Here is a 17,732-nt window from a genome sequence, read left to right on the forward strand (position 1 = left end):
TTCAGGGAGGCTCTGTTTGCTCTCCCCGCAGGGATAGACCTGATTGCGGCGTTCTACGGATGCCTGTACGCGGGCTGCGTGCCCATCACGGTGCGGCCTCCACACCCCCAGAACATCGCCACCACGCTGCCCACGGTGAAGATGATCGTGGAGGTGAGCAGACACCTCAGGCTGCACAGTGCATGCAAGGGCTGGTGGATCTGTGTCTTTAGGAGTAACTTGAGTGGGGGGTAGAAGAGTTGTATTCCTTCCCAGGACGCAGGGCTTCAGTGTGTTGGCAATGTACAACCTGCTCACTTGAGCTGTCACGTTTTGCCCCAGTTACGTGACTCCTTTCAAGAAATATATTTAAAGTGTTTCTTTATATTTAGCTATATGCCAAGAAGGGTAGGATTCCTCCCAGTAAGAGCCACACTGACTGTTGAGAAAAACCTGAGTGGGAAGTTTGTCCTCACCTGGTGGCATGCTCACCTCTGAATGTCCAATTGTTCTGCATTTAAAGCAATTTCAAAGTTTTGTTGAGAAGATGTTGGTTGGTCTTTTGTTTCATCCAGGAGAGTGTTACTCAGACTTTTTCATTCAGTGTTTTCTTTTGGTATTTTGGCTTTGTCTAACAATGTTCAACCTTAGTTGCACATAAATAACTGCAATGTGCTGGTTACTGAGGGAAATAAAAAGTTAAAATTAGACAGCTCTTTACATCTGGTAGTTTCTAATTTATTGACTGGAATTCTGAAGAAACAAGTTTAAACAGATGTGTTTTTACCATCGCTAATTAATTCTGATACTTTCAATTAACAAGTAGTAGAGATGTCATTTTTGGCTTTCCTTATGGCATCAGAGATATGAGAAATTATCCTATTATTTTCAGAATTCTTGTTATTTAATATTTTGGCACTTGGTGTTTTTAGACATCGATTGTTAACATACAGAAGTAAAATGTGTTTTTTTATTTTTCTTTTGATGTTAATTGGCTAAACTCGATGTTTGATTTCATGATAAAAAACGGACTGCTCTAAGGTGACATGTCCCATCAATAGAGTAACTTCAGATAAAATGTTGACATTTATTAGCCATATTAATGCCAGTTTGACTTATAAACCTCTCAGCTCTGTTTTACACAAGAATGTCTCTCAATTTTGAGATTAATGGCCTTGTAAAAATTAAAATGTTGTGGCTGTTCTTTCATTCCCAATACAGTCACACAAATTTCCTGATGTGATGGGGTCAACGCCTGCTGTAACATGTTGTGTGTCTGCACAGCACCTTTTGAAGTCACTGACAATGACTTCTGAGTAAAATTTGGCCTGCATAATTGTGTTTTTGTGATGAGCTGGTAGTTGTAAAAAAAAAAAACTGAATTGACCCCATCTTGAGTGGTTGCTAACCTGTAGCTACGTTGTGTTCTTTCTCCTTCTCACCATCCCTGTATGTTTACCTCTGATGTGGAATTCTCCAGGCATGGATATTCCTGAAGGGGCTGGGAACCAGCAGCTCTTGAAATTCCTTTTGTTTTATGGTTTAGTGTCCCAAATCAAGATTTTCATGGATTAAAATTAGTGATGTAAGAATTAATTTGCCTTTCCATGACAATGAAAATGGGTTAAGGAGTGCCACAGTGGCTTTGTTTGTATTCACTTTTAGCTTGAAGTATTTAAACAGTCTATACAGGGCAGTCATGGGATTAGAGTGTCAAGAGATTAGAGTTTGGTTCCATGATGTTTGCTCCAAATTTAAAAATGTCCGAACTTCTGGTGTTGTAAAAACTTGAGAGATCTTCATCGATAGAAGCTGTTCTCTTCTGCTCCATGGTAAAATTTAGTGTACATATGATTACTGATTTTATTAGTTTAAATACAGGAAATTTAGTGTGTGATGAAATGTTTCATTTTCCTTAAAGAAGAAAATACTCTTAGCAGCATTTGCAATGATTTTAAAGTTTAGGAAAAAGAAGAAAAATGTTGCCTTTTCAGTTTTTCCTGTCTTTTATCTTCAGTGATTTCAGTGCTTACATGCATGTTTGTCTGAATTCCTTAAGCATAATAATTTTTATTAATAAGAAGTATTTGTATTAAGTAAGAAATATTCTTGTAGTTGAAACCTATGAACTTTTAAAAATAACAAATCTAAAAGCAGAATTCAGCATGTATCATCCAAAGTTTGGAGCTGATGGTATTTGCTGTAAGCTCACCATTTCATTTCTTAGTGCCACTTGTACAATTTCTGCTCTAAAGAGACTTTTGCCAGTATCAGAAGAGTTCCCAGTGGTTTATCACTAGCACAGGAATTGGAAATACGTGGCTAACATAAAATTGAATTAAGATAGTAAAATTATTCATATAAAATGTCCAGTTAGGTTTTGATTTATCTGAAAATATTATTTACAAACCACGATACGTTATTGTCACATAGGAAATCTTTTGGACACAGTCTTCTTTACTGGCATTTTGGGGTGAGAGCTGATACAATGTGTTGAAAAGGTCACATTCTCACTATTAAGGTGCTTTTAATTTCATTACAATGCTCTTCTCAAAGTGCAGTTTTCATATAAGCTGTAAAACTCACATGGCTTTGTCTTCTTTGTGAGCTGCATTTTTGAGCGTCTTCCCACCTGCTGATCAGAAAACATAAAGTTGATATACCTGTGTCTGCTCTGGCAGAAAATAAGTTATGGTCTTGCCCATTTTCATGGGAGAGTTAATTAGTATCCCATCGTGTTTTTATTTATTTCTTGAATTTCTAGGTGAGCCGCTCTGCCTGCTTGATGACCACGCAATTAATATGTAAATTGTTACGGTCGCGGGAGGCGGCGGCAGCAGTGGATATCAGGACATGGCCTCCAGTCCTAGATACAGGTGAGTGCTGGGGCCAGGGGACCTCTGTCTCTTTGTCACTTGCCAGTGACATACACACCTTTTCTGTCTCTGTCTCCACCAGACGATTTGCCAAAGAAGCGGCCTGCACAGATCTACAAACCTTCTAACCCTGAAACACTTGCTTACCTTGACTTCAGTGTCTCCACCACTGGCATGCTGGCAGGGGTAAAGGTAGGGACTTCTTATTAAATCTGCCCTTCTTGATGTCCTGCCTGGCTGGCAGGTGGTTGCTCCTAATTTGTGACTCCTCCTGATTTTTGGAAGCAGGGATTGAAGTACTTCCTCCCTTGCAGACATTGTTTGAATCCACTGACATTAAATTAGTTCTTCTCTGCTTGCTACAGGACTGTGTGTGGTGGGTTTAGCCCCTCTCCTCCTCCTCAGACTAAAAATTTCATTCTGTTACTCCTGTGCATAAACCACTAGTTTGTCTGCTGGAAGCATTTTTCAGCTTAGGCATCTGTTTTTTTCCATTTTATGAAGGAAATGAGACTGTCATCTTTTTTCCTGATTGTTCCAGTGCCCATTCATTGCTCCCTTCTTATTGCAACTCAGCTACTGGCTGTTGGTTTTCAATATTCTCTTCTTCTTGCAGTTAAGGGACCTGATGATTTCTCTGGTATGTTCTGGTACTCTACTACTGTGTGCCTGCCAGTATTAGAGTAAGCTGCAAAAACTCATTGATAGGTTTGTTTGCTAAGATCAGGCATCTGGAACTCTTGAAATCTATTCTGCCATTTTCTCCAACCTTCTAGCCACAGTTTAGCAAATCTCTTGTACCTAATTTATGTATCCCACTACTGGTTTCACCAAGACACAGTAAAATCACTCTGTTATTCTTACCTGTTTCTTCCTTACTCCTATTTGTTGCATACCCAAGGATTATGATTACTTTAGCAATCTCTGCTGATGTATCACACCCAGAGCATATGCTGAATTTCTCATACTCTAGTATCATCCATCTAATTGCAGAAACTGCCAGCATAGTTTATAAACAAAAGACCCCATCATTTTCTCAGTTTTTGGATGAGGAGATGGAAGCACAGAGCTGTTGAAGTGACCAGCTTGAGGCTGACTGATGCTTAACTGGTTTACCTGGCTGATGGTCACATATTGGACACTCCTGCAGCATTCATTCCATCTAACTTTCTCTGGGGCTCCTTAGTAGCCAACAGAGAAAACCAGGGATTTTTAGGGTGTAATTTATCTGACTTATCTATTTTTTAAAGGAGTGAATGTCACATAAATCTTAATTTCCTCTAGAGAAAGGCTAAAATGATTGTTTCATATGCAGTCAACTGTATTAAATCAGGTCTGAATTACACTTTATCAGATTTGCAGTGATGACTACTAACTATGCAAAGTGAGTATATGGGAAACATCAAAGACAGTGAAAGGCAGGACAAGTCGATGAGCCTTTCTTAGTGTGGCTAGAGGGAAATACAGATAAATCTATCAAGGAATTCTTGATTAGCTTCTAATATCTGGGTCATAGAGCCTGCAGGTCACTGACTCAGCAGGTTTATGTAAACAGTTACCATCTACTACATCATCACTAGTGATTAATTAACTATAAAATGATCAAAAGAGGCCACAAGGCTTATATTCGTAATGCAGTGGTACGAAATTAAAAGAAATGGCTATTACTCCTGTGGTTTCTGAAAAGTTGATAAATGTTTTGTAATCAGTTTAAAAGTTGGAGATTCCACTGGCATTTACTCTCAACATTTTCAATAGTTTGCATACAGTATGGTGTAAAAAATCACAGAATAGCAGCAGTTCTATGTAAAAAAGAGTTCAGTTTAATCCCATGTGAAAAAGTGGTCTTCATTCAGCTGGAGTAGAATGAATCTGCAGACTGCAGGTGATCACCACACTGACACCCATTCAGAGCTGGTCCTTCTGCATCTCTTGGAACACATCCAGACTCAGTTATGGCTGTCACTGGAATGGAGAAAAAAATCACTTCTGGAGCTTTATTCCCCTGTTTACTTTAAGATCAAATAAATTTTACCTTCCAAGTGCCCATTTTCCTCCACTGACTCTCAGTGAGCAGTATATAAAGCAACCAGCTCCCTGTGTGGCAGAGATCAAAGGTTTGGTAAGTTAACTCCTATCCAGACTGTATTTCTAACATTGTTGTCTTTCTTGTTACTAATAGAGAGGACAAACATTAAAAGATATTTTCCTGTTTCCATTGTCCTTAGAACTTGTAAGTCAGGAAAGCATCCCAAAACTAGGAAAAAAAAAACCAGAAGAATTTCATTTGGATCAGGTTTTTTATTTCTACTTTCTGCTTGTGTTATTTTTGAAAGCTTCCTCACCAAGATTTTAAGAGCCTATTTCTCAGCTAGGAGCTGGATAACATGAAGATATTTTACAGATATTTATTTACAGAAACTTTACTAAGTTTTTGGGTGGTTTTTTTGCTGAATGATTAGATCCTTAGTACTGCTTTGCTGGAAAAATCCCTTGCAATGGCCATTTTTTATTTTTTTGTTAAGAAATACGTACTTTAAAATATGATACTGATGATCAACAAAGTGTTTCATTCAGTCATTCATTCCTTTATTCTTCCAGAAAGTGTAGCATGTTATCATTAGCTTTGCATACAGCTTGGAGCACATCTTTAAACCACTCACAGTTTTCTTCCTAAATCACTTTAAGCTTCCCATTCATCCTGTCCCCTTTCCCATTTCACAATTATTTGGATGCCCTCTTGAAGGAAAATTATGTTTTCTAAGATATAAATTATCTGTGTGCATAAAGTCAATTACACTGAGCATAAAGTCAATATTTATTTGGTGTTTTTATCCTGTAATTGATGTATGCACTTGATGTAGGCTGGGAACGAGCCTTCCAATGACACAGTTGATCATTTTAATTGCTTTGCTGTTGTCTTTCAGATGTCTCATGCAGCCACTAGTGCCTTTTGTCGTTCTATTAAGCTGCAGTGTGAGCTTTATCCCTCCCGGGAGGTCGCGATCTGCTTGGACCCCTATTGTGGACTCGGGTTTGTCCTCTGGTGCCTCTGCAGGTGAGGCTTCTCCTCCTCAGCCTTTTCTGAAACTGGGTTTCCATTGTACTGTGGCACAGCAGAGCGGATGATATGAGTGCTGAAAGGATGGGAGGAGCAGACAGAGGGACTGCCACAGGCAGCTGGAATTGCTGGGAGCTGTGTGGAAGCTGCAGTGTGGAGGATGTGGTTTGTTTGAGCAGGGCACAGCCGTGGCTGTTTAGACTTGGAAGAACAGAGCATCAGCACGGCTGCTCATTGACCTCCTGCTGCTTTACTGCTGTCTCTGCAGAGCCTGCCTTGTTTCATTTGATGAAAGCAGTGCTTCACCAATATTACCTTAAGGAGGTGCTTTCCTCGTGTCCCCTTTTTCATTCTCTAATCTGACAGCAGGGGACTCTCTCATTTGTGGGACTTTGAGGATGCGGTTTTTGCAGAGACTCAGAAGTGTGTTTTCTTACAGGTACTTGTATGGCAGTAGCGAAGTTATCAGAAAACAAAAAAATTCTGGTGAAATGTGAATCAGCTTTTTTGGTTAATAAGTTTAGAAATATAACATTTCTGTCAATCTCTACACTCCAGGGCAGTTACAGTTCAGCAGTGAAAGCAGGTCTATTGATTTATTTTTTTTTTGAGTTAGCTGGGTTGATGCAGAGGCAAAAGAAGAGAACTGTGGGAGTGTTAATGGAGCCCATATTGATGAAGGCATCTCAGAGTCACAGCAGTCTGACATCTTTGCTCTCTGCACAGAAAGTTCTTTGCTGTTAGCAGTACTGCTATTTTTAGTTGCTAAAATGAAGATAATCCACGGCATTAAAAACACTTTGCATAAACTTTGTACCAATTTACTAAATACCTGAAGGAAATATTATTTGCTAACAACTGCAACAATTTCTTTTCAGCAATAATTGTTTATTTAAAAGTAAGCTATTGGCGTGGTTTATCGCCCTTTTGAAATATTTGCTATTATATATTAAGTAGGCTAAAGATTAACAGTATTATCTTATTCATTCTTGATCAGTTTCTCTTGATTTAAGCTATACTTGCCTAATACTGTTTTAGATTTTACACAGGGATTAGAGTTCCCTTTGTTTGGAAAAACTTTTGGGTTTTCAGTGTTTTATTTCCCCAATATAAAAGTAAAACTACCGAGGCTGCAAAAAAACCCCAAACAAACCAACTTCAGAAATATTAAGGTTTTAATTAAATCACTCTGTTTTATGTTTAATTTTTTTAAATGTTGCTTTTTTAAAGTCGGTTGACTATTTCTGATAAAGACTTGAGCGTTCCAGCATGGACTGATGTCAGCACTGTGAGGCCAGGGAAGCTCTGTACAGCACCATAGGAGAGTTCAGCTGAGGAATGTATCGTTGTGTGGGATAGTGCTGAACACAGAGCATCCAGGGAGAACTTCTGTGCAACATCATAACAGATAAATGTTGACCTGTCCAAAACCTGAGTAATTTGTGGTGCCCAAGACTCTCCTGAATGCAATTTGTTTTTTTACTCCAGAACCGTTTTTCCAACAAATACGCATTTGCTGCCCTTAGGTCCTTCCCAATACTGACAGTATATTCAGCCTTTCAGTTTATATCAGGAGAAGATTGTTTATGACTGGCAAGTGAATGAAGGCAGCAGGCCTCTGGGAGAAAGCAATCAGAGTCTGTGCTCATTTGTGGCTTACAGAAGGAATAGAAAATTTTATATACCATTTTCAAAGAAGAGAAAGGAAATGAGGGAGTTGAAGGAGCTGAGATCAGGCCAGCAACTCTCTTGTCTTATGAACCTTCGCATCAATCTCTTCTTTGCCACTGATCCCCTGTTCATATTAAATCAGAAAAACTTCAGGCTGATGTTATTTGGAGAAACCTGGCATCAGATACAGCCTAATTAATTCCACTTACAAATCTAATTTCCATTTCATTACTATTTTAGAAATGAGTATTATTTGATGTGATAGGAAAAATACATCCTGGAGTTTATAAGGCTCTTACCTCCTCATAACATAAACTTTTGTGACTTTGCATTTTACCCTTTGAGGTTCAGCATAACTGGATCCTGCCCAACATTTCAACCCAGATTTCTAACTCAGAGAATTCCACTCTAAACCTAAGATTGTCTGTCACCACTTCCATTTACTAAATTAATATTTCTAATGGCACATGGAAATGAAGCTCGGTCTTCAATTTTTTATAAGTTAGGGGCTTTTGAGAGTTAAATAGGAACTCTTTGTTTTAGGAGCCCAGCAGGAAGCAAGAGCAACCTCCTGCTCTGGGTGCAGTTAAAAGTACATTTAAATTCCTTTATTAACTAGACCAAAGGAGGCATTGACTAAGGAATTGAAAGAAAAACTAACCTTTTATCCCCGTTGTAGGTGCTTAGATGTTGTGCTGGCCTGCTCCACTGCGGTGCCCCAGAATGCCCCATTCTCTGAGCTCAAAGCTACTTAGGAAAGCTGCTGGAGCATGGAGCCAGCCCTTTGGTAAGTTTGGAATATATTGCATAGTTTTGCAAAGTTTTTTGTTTTTTTGAAATTTATTATTTTATGGCCTAAAGGTTATAAAATAATAAAGAAAAGAAACCTTGCAAAGCAGAGCAATACATTAAAAAGAACTGTTCCCTCTAAACTGGCTGCATGCTCCAGCAGGGTTTCCTTGGAACCTTTGTCATTGAACAACAAGTCCTGGGTGTGGCAGCAGACGTCAGCCCCATGTGAGTTCTCAAACCTCTAAGTTCCTAATTTTAATGAGTTCTTACTCATGATCCAATAAAAGAATACATTATCTTTGTGGTTTTCTCTTTAATAATCTCATTTATCCATTCTGAGAAGGTGATCCTAGTTTTCTGACTAACATTGCATTGCATTTTAAAAAGTATTACATTCTTTAAAAGGAAAAAAATCCTCAAATTTTTAAAAAAATTAATTCTAAATCCCATTGTTCAGAAATGCTTCCTGAATTTAAGATGTTCCTGTCTTAATGCTTCTCACTGTGGGACAGAATACAGCATTCTACAGTTCATTAGTGAGGATTCACTTAATTGATAGTTGCTGAGTAATGCAATAGATTAAGAATTTAAGAATTTTCCCTCTACTTTAGCCCAGCTAAGCCAACTCAAATTGCAGTTCTGCTTTTACTGCTGAAAGACAGATTTGTCCTTGCTCAAATTAAAATTAAGTGCATTAATAATTTTTAATAAACTTTATATATGTTCTCAGAAACTGAGCTTGTATTAGTGTAAGTCAGTGAGACTCAGACTGGACCAGAGGAACTGAATTTTCTGGTTTGCAGTGGCCATGCAATAATTGACATGACTGCTAGGAAAGGGTCCAGGGAGGGCTTTCCAGGGAAGGTGCTTTGGTGCTTTCTTCTCTCCTGCTGCCTCTTTTCCATAGCATGAAGCCAAAATCCACAGAAGTGCTGCCAGGTAGCTTCTGCTGCAAAAGACTGCAAGGTTTCTTAGTAAGCAGATAAGTGGAACTGTGCAAGAAGTAAACAAAGGGGATTGCAACACCAACAGGAGAACTTCGATTTAGGAAAGTTTATTGTGTTAGGAATCACTGATTACTGTTAGGTTTGTTTAGGCTAACTTGAAGATAACTGGCAGGCATGAGCATTTCACCCAATTTCCAGCCCATGTACAGCAAATTAAAGGCAAGACTGCATAAAGAAGCCTAAATGCCACATCAGAAGCAGGTAGCTCTGACACGGGAAGTGAAGGATATGAGCATAAACATCTGTCAAGTATTTTGCAAAATGCATAACTGGCACAGGAGGAATGTGAAGGTGTGTTTTCTGCTCACACACTGCTGTGTGCCAGTTTCCTGGAGAATCTGTAGCCAGTGGCAATTTTTCAAAGAGGCAATTTACTTTCCTTGCACATTACATCAGTACTGTTAAACCTGCCTCACGCCTGGAAAGTTCAAGGGCAGCTGAAAGCCCTGAGTCACCTTGATAACGTGAGTTCTGAGATGAACTGGCAGACTTACCTCATCACCTCTAGAGATGTGCCCATACATGGGCTGTAAGTGGGGCAGGAGAGATGGTGATAAGGAGCCAGAATGATGCTAGGGCTCAGCAATGGCCTTTTGCTGTCTCTGGTACTGATGGGTTGTCTGCTTACCATGTGCAGTTAATGCTCTTAGAGCACCGTGTGCCTGCCATCATCTTTGGACTCTGCAGATGATGTGAGATCCTCTATTTTTTTCTCAAAAAGTCCCTATTTTTTGTACATGGTGGATCTCCAGAACTGAAGATTTTATTTTGGCCCAAGTCCTTTGAAGCCTAAGAGAGAGATATACCCAAACACTGTCCTCTGTATCCTGTGTCTGTCCTCCCTACAAGGTCTGGTCCAAGTGAAGGAAGGCTTTAGTTCTACCAAACACTGAGTTCCCATACCTGTCCCTCATCACCAAATGCCAAATATCATCTGAAGAAATGCACAAACCAAATGCATACACTGACAGGATTCAGCAGCACCCACCTGCCTCCTCCAGTTAAGTGAGGAAGCAGCTCATGTCACCTGACAAGGACACAGGAGCAAGGGCAGTGATGGGTCAGTAAGTGCAGAATGCAACTGCAAATTGCACTTGCCATTGTCAGCATTTATTGACCTGCTGAAATTTTCGGAACTATAATAAAACCTCGGCTTTTACTGCTAATCTGCCTCAGCAGAATATGAGCTAAATCTCCAATTCAGTGGAACAGTTAAGTGCCAAGAAGTCCTTCCAGGAATCTCCATATGCTGCCAGAGCAGCCTGCTGGCAGCGGAGCCAGTGTCGTGATCAGATGATGCTGTCGTACCAAAATACATCCTGGTGCTTTTACCTGGAGTATTCCTGTCCTTGGGCAGCCCTTGCTTAGTGCAGGCAGACAGGGCTCTTCACTTACTACCAAAATCCAAGGCTTCTCTTTTTTCCCTGGATTGCTCTGCAGTCCCCTAAAGGAAGACAGCAATTCTAAAAGGTGATCTCGTACCTCAACCCCCCCTGCATTTCACTCTGCATCTGCATCTCAAAAGTCATTGTGACAAGGTGATGCAGGGATGCTCTGCACAGTGTCTGTTCGTGTTGTTAAGACTTGCATCAGGAGGTGGATGCTTTTGTGACACAGATTTCTGCAGCAATGGAAGAAACAATCTTCATACAGTTCCTTCCCAGAATTTACATAAGTAAAATCCTGCACCTAGTCCATTTTATCATATATCATCTCAATCTCAGAAAGGGGACTTCAAGTTCCACAGTTTATATTTAAACTCCCAAGTTTTTCCTAATATCCCATTCATTCCCCTGCTGCCACAGTTGATTTTGTTGGTTCCTATATTAGAACAGCCAAGCTGACAGCTTAACCATTTAACTATCATTGTTTCAAGTTAAGATGGAACTGCCTCACATTGTTTAGTCCCTCAGTTTCAGGATTAACTACCAAATCTAGAATTCCATACCTGGATGAACCTGCCAAACTTCTCTGCCATTCCTAGAATTAAATGGAGGAAGCACTGACAGACCTTTCTATACATTTGGAACCATATCAAGCTTTATCCAGCACCTCCAGCACCTCCTCCATATCAAGCTTTATGCAGCCTTGCACAACTGCAGTTTGTTCAAGCATGTGGTGCTCTGTGTGGTGTTTGGCATTCATGCTGAGCAAACACCCTCTAGCATCTCACAATGATTTGAAACCACTAGAATGGTATGAAATGGTTCAACCAACTGTACAAGGGTATTTTTTCCTCAGCTTAAACACAGGTGACAGACAGCTTCTCAGGGGAGTGCAAGTCTGTGAATTTTCAGGATATGTAGCATTCTGTGGCTTGGACTGATACACAGATTCTGTGTAATGTTTCAGAGATTGATTCAGGGAGCTGAGCCAAGTTATGGCCCACATCATGGTGACCAGGTGCTGCATAAACCACTTCAGCTGTGGAACTGGCACATTCACCCCACAATTATGCCTTTGTAGTTCTTCTTGTAGCTCCACCAACTGCTCTTTCAAATCAGAGGATATGCATGGATTATTAAACCACAGCTCAGTAGGCAAAGCCTGTGTTGGGTGTGAAGTTTGCAGGCATGGTATCAGCTGGCTGTATGTTTGTGTACTGCAGTCAAGAGCAGCACGTGTGAGACTCTCCACCACAGAAAGTTTTCTTCCTGCTGGATATTTCCTTCTGCTGTACAGTTTGATCCTGAACTCCACAGTTTTTGAAGCATTAGAAATATCAGAAAAATACTAGCAACAACTTAATTTGTTACAGTCTAATTGGAGTAATTTTTTAGTCTAAGCCTGATCATAAGAGTATTTGTTTCCCTCAGTCTGAAGAAGATGGGTTATTTTGCATGCAGATCCTCATACTTTGCTGCAGGACTGTTGTTGGGAGGAAAACCACTTTCTTGTCCATGAGTTGATCATGAGAGGTAGACAGTTCACCCTTACATATTAGTGTTGCTGAGGGGGAAAACATTTCTCTTTGTTGTAAATTCTGCTATTTTGAATGATTTCCTGTAAAATATACTTGGAATCAATTACCTGATTTCCTACAAAAGTAATGCATCTTTCTTCTCCAATATTACTGTTACTTACTTCCCCAATATTACAATTACTGGAGTTTGTGTGAACAGTTTTCAGAACACGGATAAAGTTTGTTATCTTGATGTGGTTTCACTTTGGTTATGTCTGTCCAGTTACGTCAGTGATACATAAGGGATCTTAATGTGGTTGTGAGTAATAACTCTCCCACATTTGACACTCTGGCATCATGTTTATTATTGTGCAGATAATTTTTTCACCTGATACTGGTTGCATCAATTAGAGAAGTTCAGGGTCAGGGAGAAGGGTTTGAAAGGTTTGTATACCATATTTGTACAGATTGGAGCCCATCCCAGGTTTTTACTTGAGTGGTTACAGCTTCCTGTTTGTAAGAATTATGTATTTACCAGACAGATTGAACACCTTGATAGTTTGTGGAGCCCTAAGCTTAAAGGTCTTTTGGTCTTACTTCTCTGAAAAACTTAATAGAATTTGCTAAGAATGAAAGAGTGAGGTAATGTTTATACTAAAAATTGGTACTACTCCCTGGCTGGTTTGATCTCTCACTTGAGCTCAGGGCATTGACCTTCCAGGCGTGGGTAATGCTGCCAAGATCTCTTTTCACGTGTTTATGCAGCACATGCTCAAGGTGCAGTGATACTTTATTCTGATTCCATGAAAGGGCAATGGTTGGTTTTCCTGCGCCGTGCCGTGTCGGCCCCATCGCAGAACACGTCGCTCCATGGCGAGCCCCTGGTCATCAATCACCCACAGTGGCATCAGTGGGGACAAGCAGTCAAAGGCAAAATTCCTCCTCTGTGATAAACGAAATTGCTTGAACTGTAGTTCATAATATTCCATGGCATGCTCAGACTCATACTCCAGCGGAGACCTAAACAGTTTGGATTATTAACTGCTGTTGTGGCTGGACTTGTTCACCTTTTTGCCTTTATCATACCCATTAAAGACATCCAGGTCACACAAACCTCCACAAACATGGCACAGCTTTGGAAAGCACTCCCATCTGGGTTTGGGGGAAGGGGGGCACTCACTCACCAGTGAGGGAATGTGTGTGTGTGTGCAACCCATCTGCAAGAACTGCAAAGGTGCCTGATCCAGTGTGACAGAGATGCTCATATTCTGAAAAGAAAGTTCCATTTCATGTCTTACCTCAGTAACTTGGATTTGAAAACATCAACTTTACCAAGCTGGCATTTCAAGTTTTCAAGTCACAAATGAAATTCTTTTATGCATCATAAATCCTGGGGGCTTTTATGGTCCTTTCTCAGAACTTCTATGGTATGGAGGCTTTATGCTGTCACCATTCTGATTTGAAATATCTACAGATCACAAATTGAGATGTGAGGGGACTGTAAAATTGATGGTAAATCTGCCTGTGTGAGATGAGTGAACAACACAGAACCCATGGGAAATAAAGTCATCAAATTGGGAATCTTTTTCCCTTGGGGAGAGTCTTAGGTACCAGAGAAATTAGCTCTGACATAATTGTTTCCCTCAGGGGCCCTGATAAGTGTATTTTTGCAATATTTATGCTCAGTGGGTATCCAGTATACAAGAGATGTAGTGTATTTGAATTTCAAAAGTTCATAAAACTTTCACAGAAGAAATTGAAATCTACAAGGCACGTTAAATTAGGGCCAAATTTACTCTCTTGAAAATTGTTGCAAACCTCTTGCTTGCTTTAGCAGGAGACATGTTGCTTCCATATTAAGTAACAAAGAACTCTTTTAGTCAAGGTTTCTTAAAATGCTAATTACTCAATTCAAAGTATTTGTCAGCAACACTTATTTTTTCTTAATATTATTATACTGCTTATTCACACTATTAATAACTGAGCCATTTTGCTCTTTTTGGTACAGTTCTAGCAGCAAATTCCTCTGGAATTTTGAGTAAATTAGTATTACAAGCACATTCTGCCTGCAGTCTTCATGATTCATCATAGACTCTAGAAGTACAGCAGAAAACCAGGTTTAAACATGATGTTAAACTTCTGGAGCTGTGGAGGCTTTACATGATTCAACCAGTGCTGTGATAAATTGTATTTTCAAGTACCCCATGGCTTGTCTGTGGACACTGGTGTTTAGTGTGTGTTAATGAATCTTGTGTCTTGCAGCGTTTATTCAGGACACCAGTCTATTCTGATTCCTCCCTCAGAACTGGAGACCAATCCTGCCCTGTGGCTTCTTGCCGTGAGTCAGTACAAAGTGAGAGACACTTTTTGTTCCTATTCAGTCATGGAGCTCTGTACTAAGGGACTGGGTTCGCAAACAGAGTCGCTGAAGGTGAGTGGCGCTGCGGTCCCGCGCGCCCTGCCGCGCGCACCGTGCGGTGCGGGAGCCTCGAGCACTCTGCTGAGTGTCTGCTGGGAGGGAAAAACCATCAGAGGGCACAGGCAGCTTCCACAGAACCCACGTTACTCCTTGCCACAGGCTGTGGATCAATACCAGGCATTCTTCAGATCACAGGGCTGTTAAACTTCAAGGAAAGGCTTTTATTTACCTAAGCTCTCTGATGTGTGCTGCAGCCTGTGCTGATAGGCAGGTGTTGGAAAACAGAGGTGTAAATGTCCAAGAGGTTCAAGGAGTATTACACTGTATAGTGTGTTTTATGAATACCCTGGTTATATGAAGTACTAGCTTGATTTTGACCCCTGTAGTTAAATAATCACATGCTTAAAAGTACTGTGTTGTTTTAACTAGATGGTCCTCGCTGTATGGAGAAGAGGCTATATCTTTCTTTTCCCCCCAGAATTAAAAGCCAGGTAGCCACTTAAATATCTGAAACCATCTGGAATTTCCCATGTGCTACTGAAATAAATTGAATCTTGAGATGCTGATATTTATGATGTCTCCAGCCTTTGCCATCCACACTTAATAAGTTCCTAATCAGTTTTTCCAAGTCTAGACATTGCTTCCTGTTTGCTGTTATTCACTGTCATCTGAATTAATTTGGGGAAATAGCATTCCCTCCCTTCAGAATTAGCATGCCCATCATTTCCTATGTGCTAATGTTGAGATGACAAGCAAGTATTTGCTTCTTCAGCTATTAGAGTGTCATCCGGCCATCCGGCCTCCAGGAAAAATGGAAACTGTACTGATACCTTATCCTCTGTTCTGCTGTTCCTCCTGAATCATATTACCTGCATAATGTACTTAAGAACTTCTGTTTTGCATTAAATCTGCCCATTTGTGGCCTTTGTTACATTTTGACTTCTTTCTAGGCAAGGGGACTGGACCTTTCACGTGTACGGACATGTGTAGTAGTGGCTGAAGAACGACCTCGGATAGCTCTCACTCAGTCATTTTCAAAGTTATTTAAAGACCTGGGTCTCCATCCACGGGCTGTCAGCACATCACTTGGCTGTAGAGTTAACCTGGCAATATGTTTGCAGGTAAGATTTTTCACTCCTTAAGCTCAAAGTTGTTCTAAGGAAATGGTTTTCATTAAAAGGAATTATATTTCCTTTGGCTGTTTGGTCATAGACATACTAAGAAAATGCATGTGGTACTTAATATTCTTGCATACACAGGTAGTAAATTTCTGTTACTTTGTCAACAACTCATCCCTGTCATGTTGCAATCATAGCATTTATTCTGCCCATGAATACAGTAACTCAGAAAGGCACCTGACAGTGACAGAACGTGTAGTGTGTATTCCAGAGCCAGTGTGTAATCACGTCATGTAAACTACAGCTTCCAAGTGTTTGCTTCAGTGTGTTACAAAATGGATTCCTTCTGTTCATACAATACTTCCAACTACTACTTGTTTAACTAGATAGATATTTTCTGCACACAAGGAAAATGATTTTGCTATATCTCTTCGTTTTTGATCTCTAATCAGAAGAAAAGTCCCAAGGTTAATGTAGGATGTAACATGCATTCTCCAGGATTCTTTACTGAGTCATGATTTTAATGACTGATGTCGCTATCTTGTCTGAATTTCTGAATAGCGTCTAGTTTTTCAACCAATGATAAGTGCACCAAGCAAATAGTTTTAGGTTGATCTAGAGTATAGTATTTTTTCTTTGAGGACTTCATGTGATGAAAGTTAACTTGCCATTTTTTAGGGTGTTCCATTTTTAATTAATTTTACCTTATTTCAAGTTTAAATTCATCTGGCATTAGGTCCATACATTCTCTGTTCTAGAATAAGAGTCTCATTTCTGTCATGCATCTAATACACATCTTTATTTTGATAAATAGATAATCTTAATACATACTTGCTGATCTCTGTCTCGTTTTTGTGACTCTTGATCTTCCTGTCCTTCCAAATCTGGTTTCAGAGTTGCACCTACTGTTCCTGTAATAATACCATAGGTGTCCTACTCAGGTGTAATATGTTTTCTAATTTATTAACCTTTTAAATACTAAAAGAATCATCTTCTGCATTGGCAGCTGCTCTGGCTGGGAAGTCCCATATCCATTTGGTCATGTGCCATGTCTCTAACCTCTTCAAAGTCACTGTGGCCTCAGTAGGACTTGCCTGTCTGTGTGGTCCATCCTGCATCTCAAAGCTGGCAGTTACCCCTGGTTTAAGGGAAGGATTTCTCATGAAGGTCACAAGGGTACCTGCTTTAGTGTGGAAGTCAGAACAAATCTGCTCAGTGACGCTGCGAATAAGAATCTGCTATTCCTTTTCTGACTGTAAATGTAAATATTTTTAAATCAAAAAACCTTGCAAATTAGTTATGGGTTCAGCACAGAGCAGTATGTCTGTGCCTGCTTCAGCCTCTTGCCCTTTTCAGGGCAAGGACTGAAAACAAGGAGGTGTGCCACACCTCCAGTACTGTTTGCTTTCTCTCTGACTGAAGCAGAGTATCTCTAGAGCCTAGGGTGTTTTTAATTATTACTGTCAAGTATATGACAAGGCAAAGCTGAACAAGGTTAAAAGTCATTCTATTGCCCAGAGGTAGAGTTGTTTGGTTTGCCATTCTGTAATTACTACCATAAATATTCTCCAGGAATAAAACAGTTTTTGAAAGGAGGGGAAGCAGGGAAGAGATGACATACCTTCACTGGGAACAGATCAGGATGGGGCCTGTCAGCTCTCCCCTGAAGCTGTGGTGGAGCTGCTTCTGAAAGACAGCTCAGCTTCTCTGGCTTCTGGTTCTTAGAGGGACCAGACATGAAGGATGCTTTAGATTACAAGGGCAAATTTTAAGCTGTGGATATTTGCTTGCCACTAATGAAAATCTCCATTTTTAGATGTGCACTGATTTCTGGATGGTTCATGGTGGTTGCTTCACTTACAAGTGAATTCAGGACAAGTAATAAAATCAGGGGATAATACTAAGCA

The 17,732-nt window shown here is 40.0% G+C and overlaps 1 protein-coding gene across 5 annotated transcripts in view; it reads left to right on the top strand.

Moving 5' to 3' along the window:
- The window catches only part of DIP2C (disco interacting protein 2 homolog C), a 308,853-nt gene that overhangs the window by 255,979 nt on the left and 35,142 nt on the right, over nt 1–17,732 (top strand). For all 5 annotated transcript variants that reach the window (XM_063415559.1, XM_063415579.1, XM_063415569.1 and 2 more), the window contains 6 exons: nt 32–153; nt 2,744–2,855; nt 2,938–3,047; nt 5,783–5,913; nt 14,551–14,719; nt 15,658–15,828. In XM_063415559.1, coding sequence (XP_063271629.1) covers nt 32–153; nt 2,744–2,855; nt 2,938–3,047; nt 5,783–5,913; nt 14,551–14,719; nt 15,658–15,828 — 815 coding nt within the window. The remainder of the gene's footprint in view (nt 1–31; nt 154–2,743; nt 2,856–2,937; nt 3,048–5,782; nt 5,914–14,550; nt 14,720–15,657; nt 15,829–17,732) is intronic.

This window comes from Prinia subflava, chromosome 1 (genome assembly GCF_021018805.1).
Source record: "Prinia subflava isolate CZ2003 ecotype Zambia chromosome 1, Cam_Psub_1.2, whole genome shotgun sequence".
Classification (NCBI taxonomy): Eukaryota; Metazoa; Chordata; class Aves; order Passeriformes; family Cisticolidae; genus Prinia; species Prinia subflava.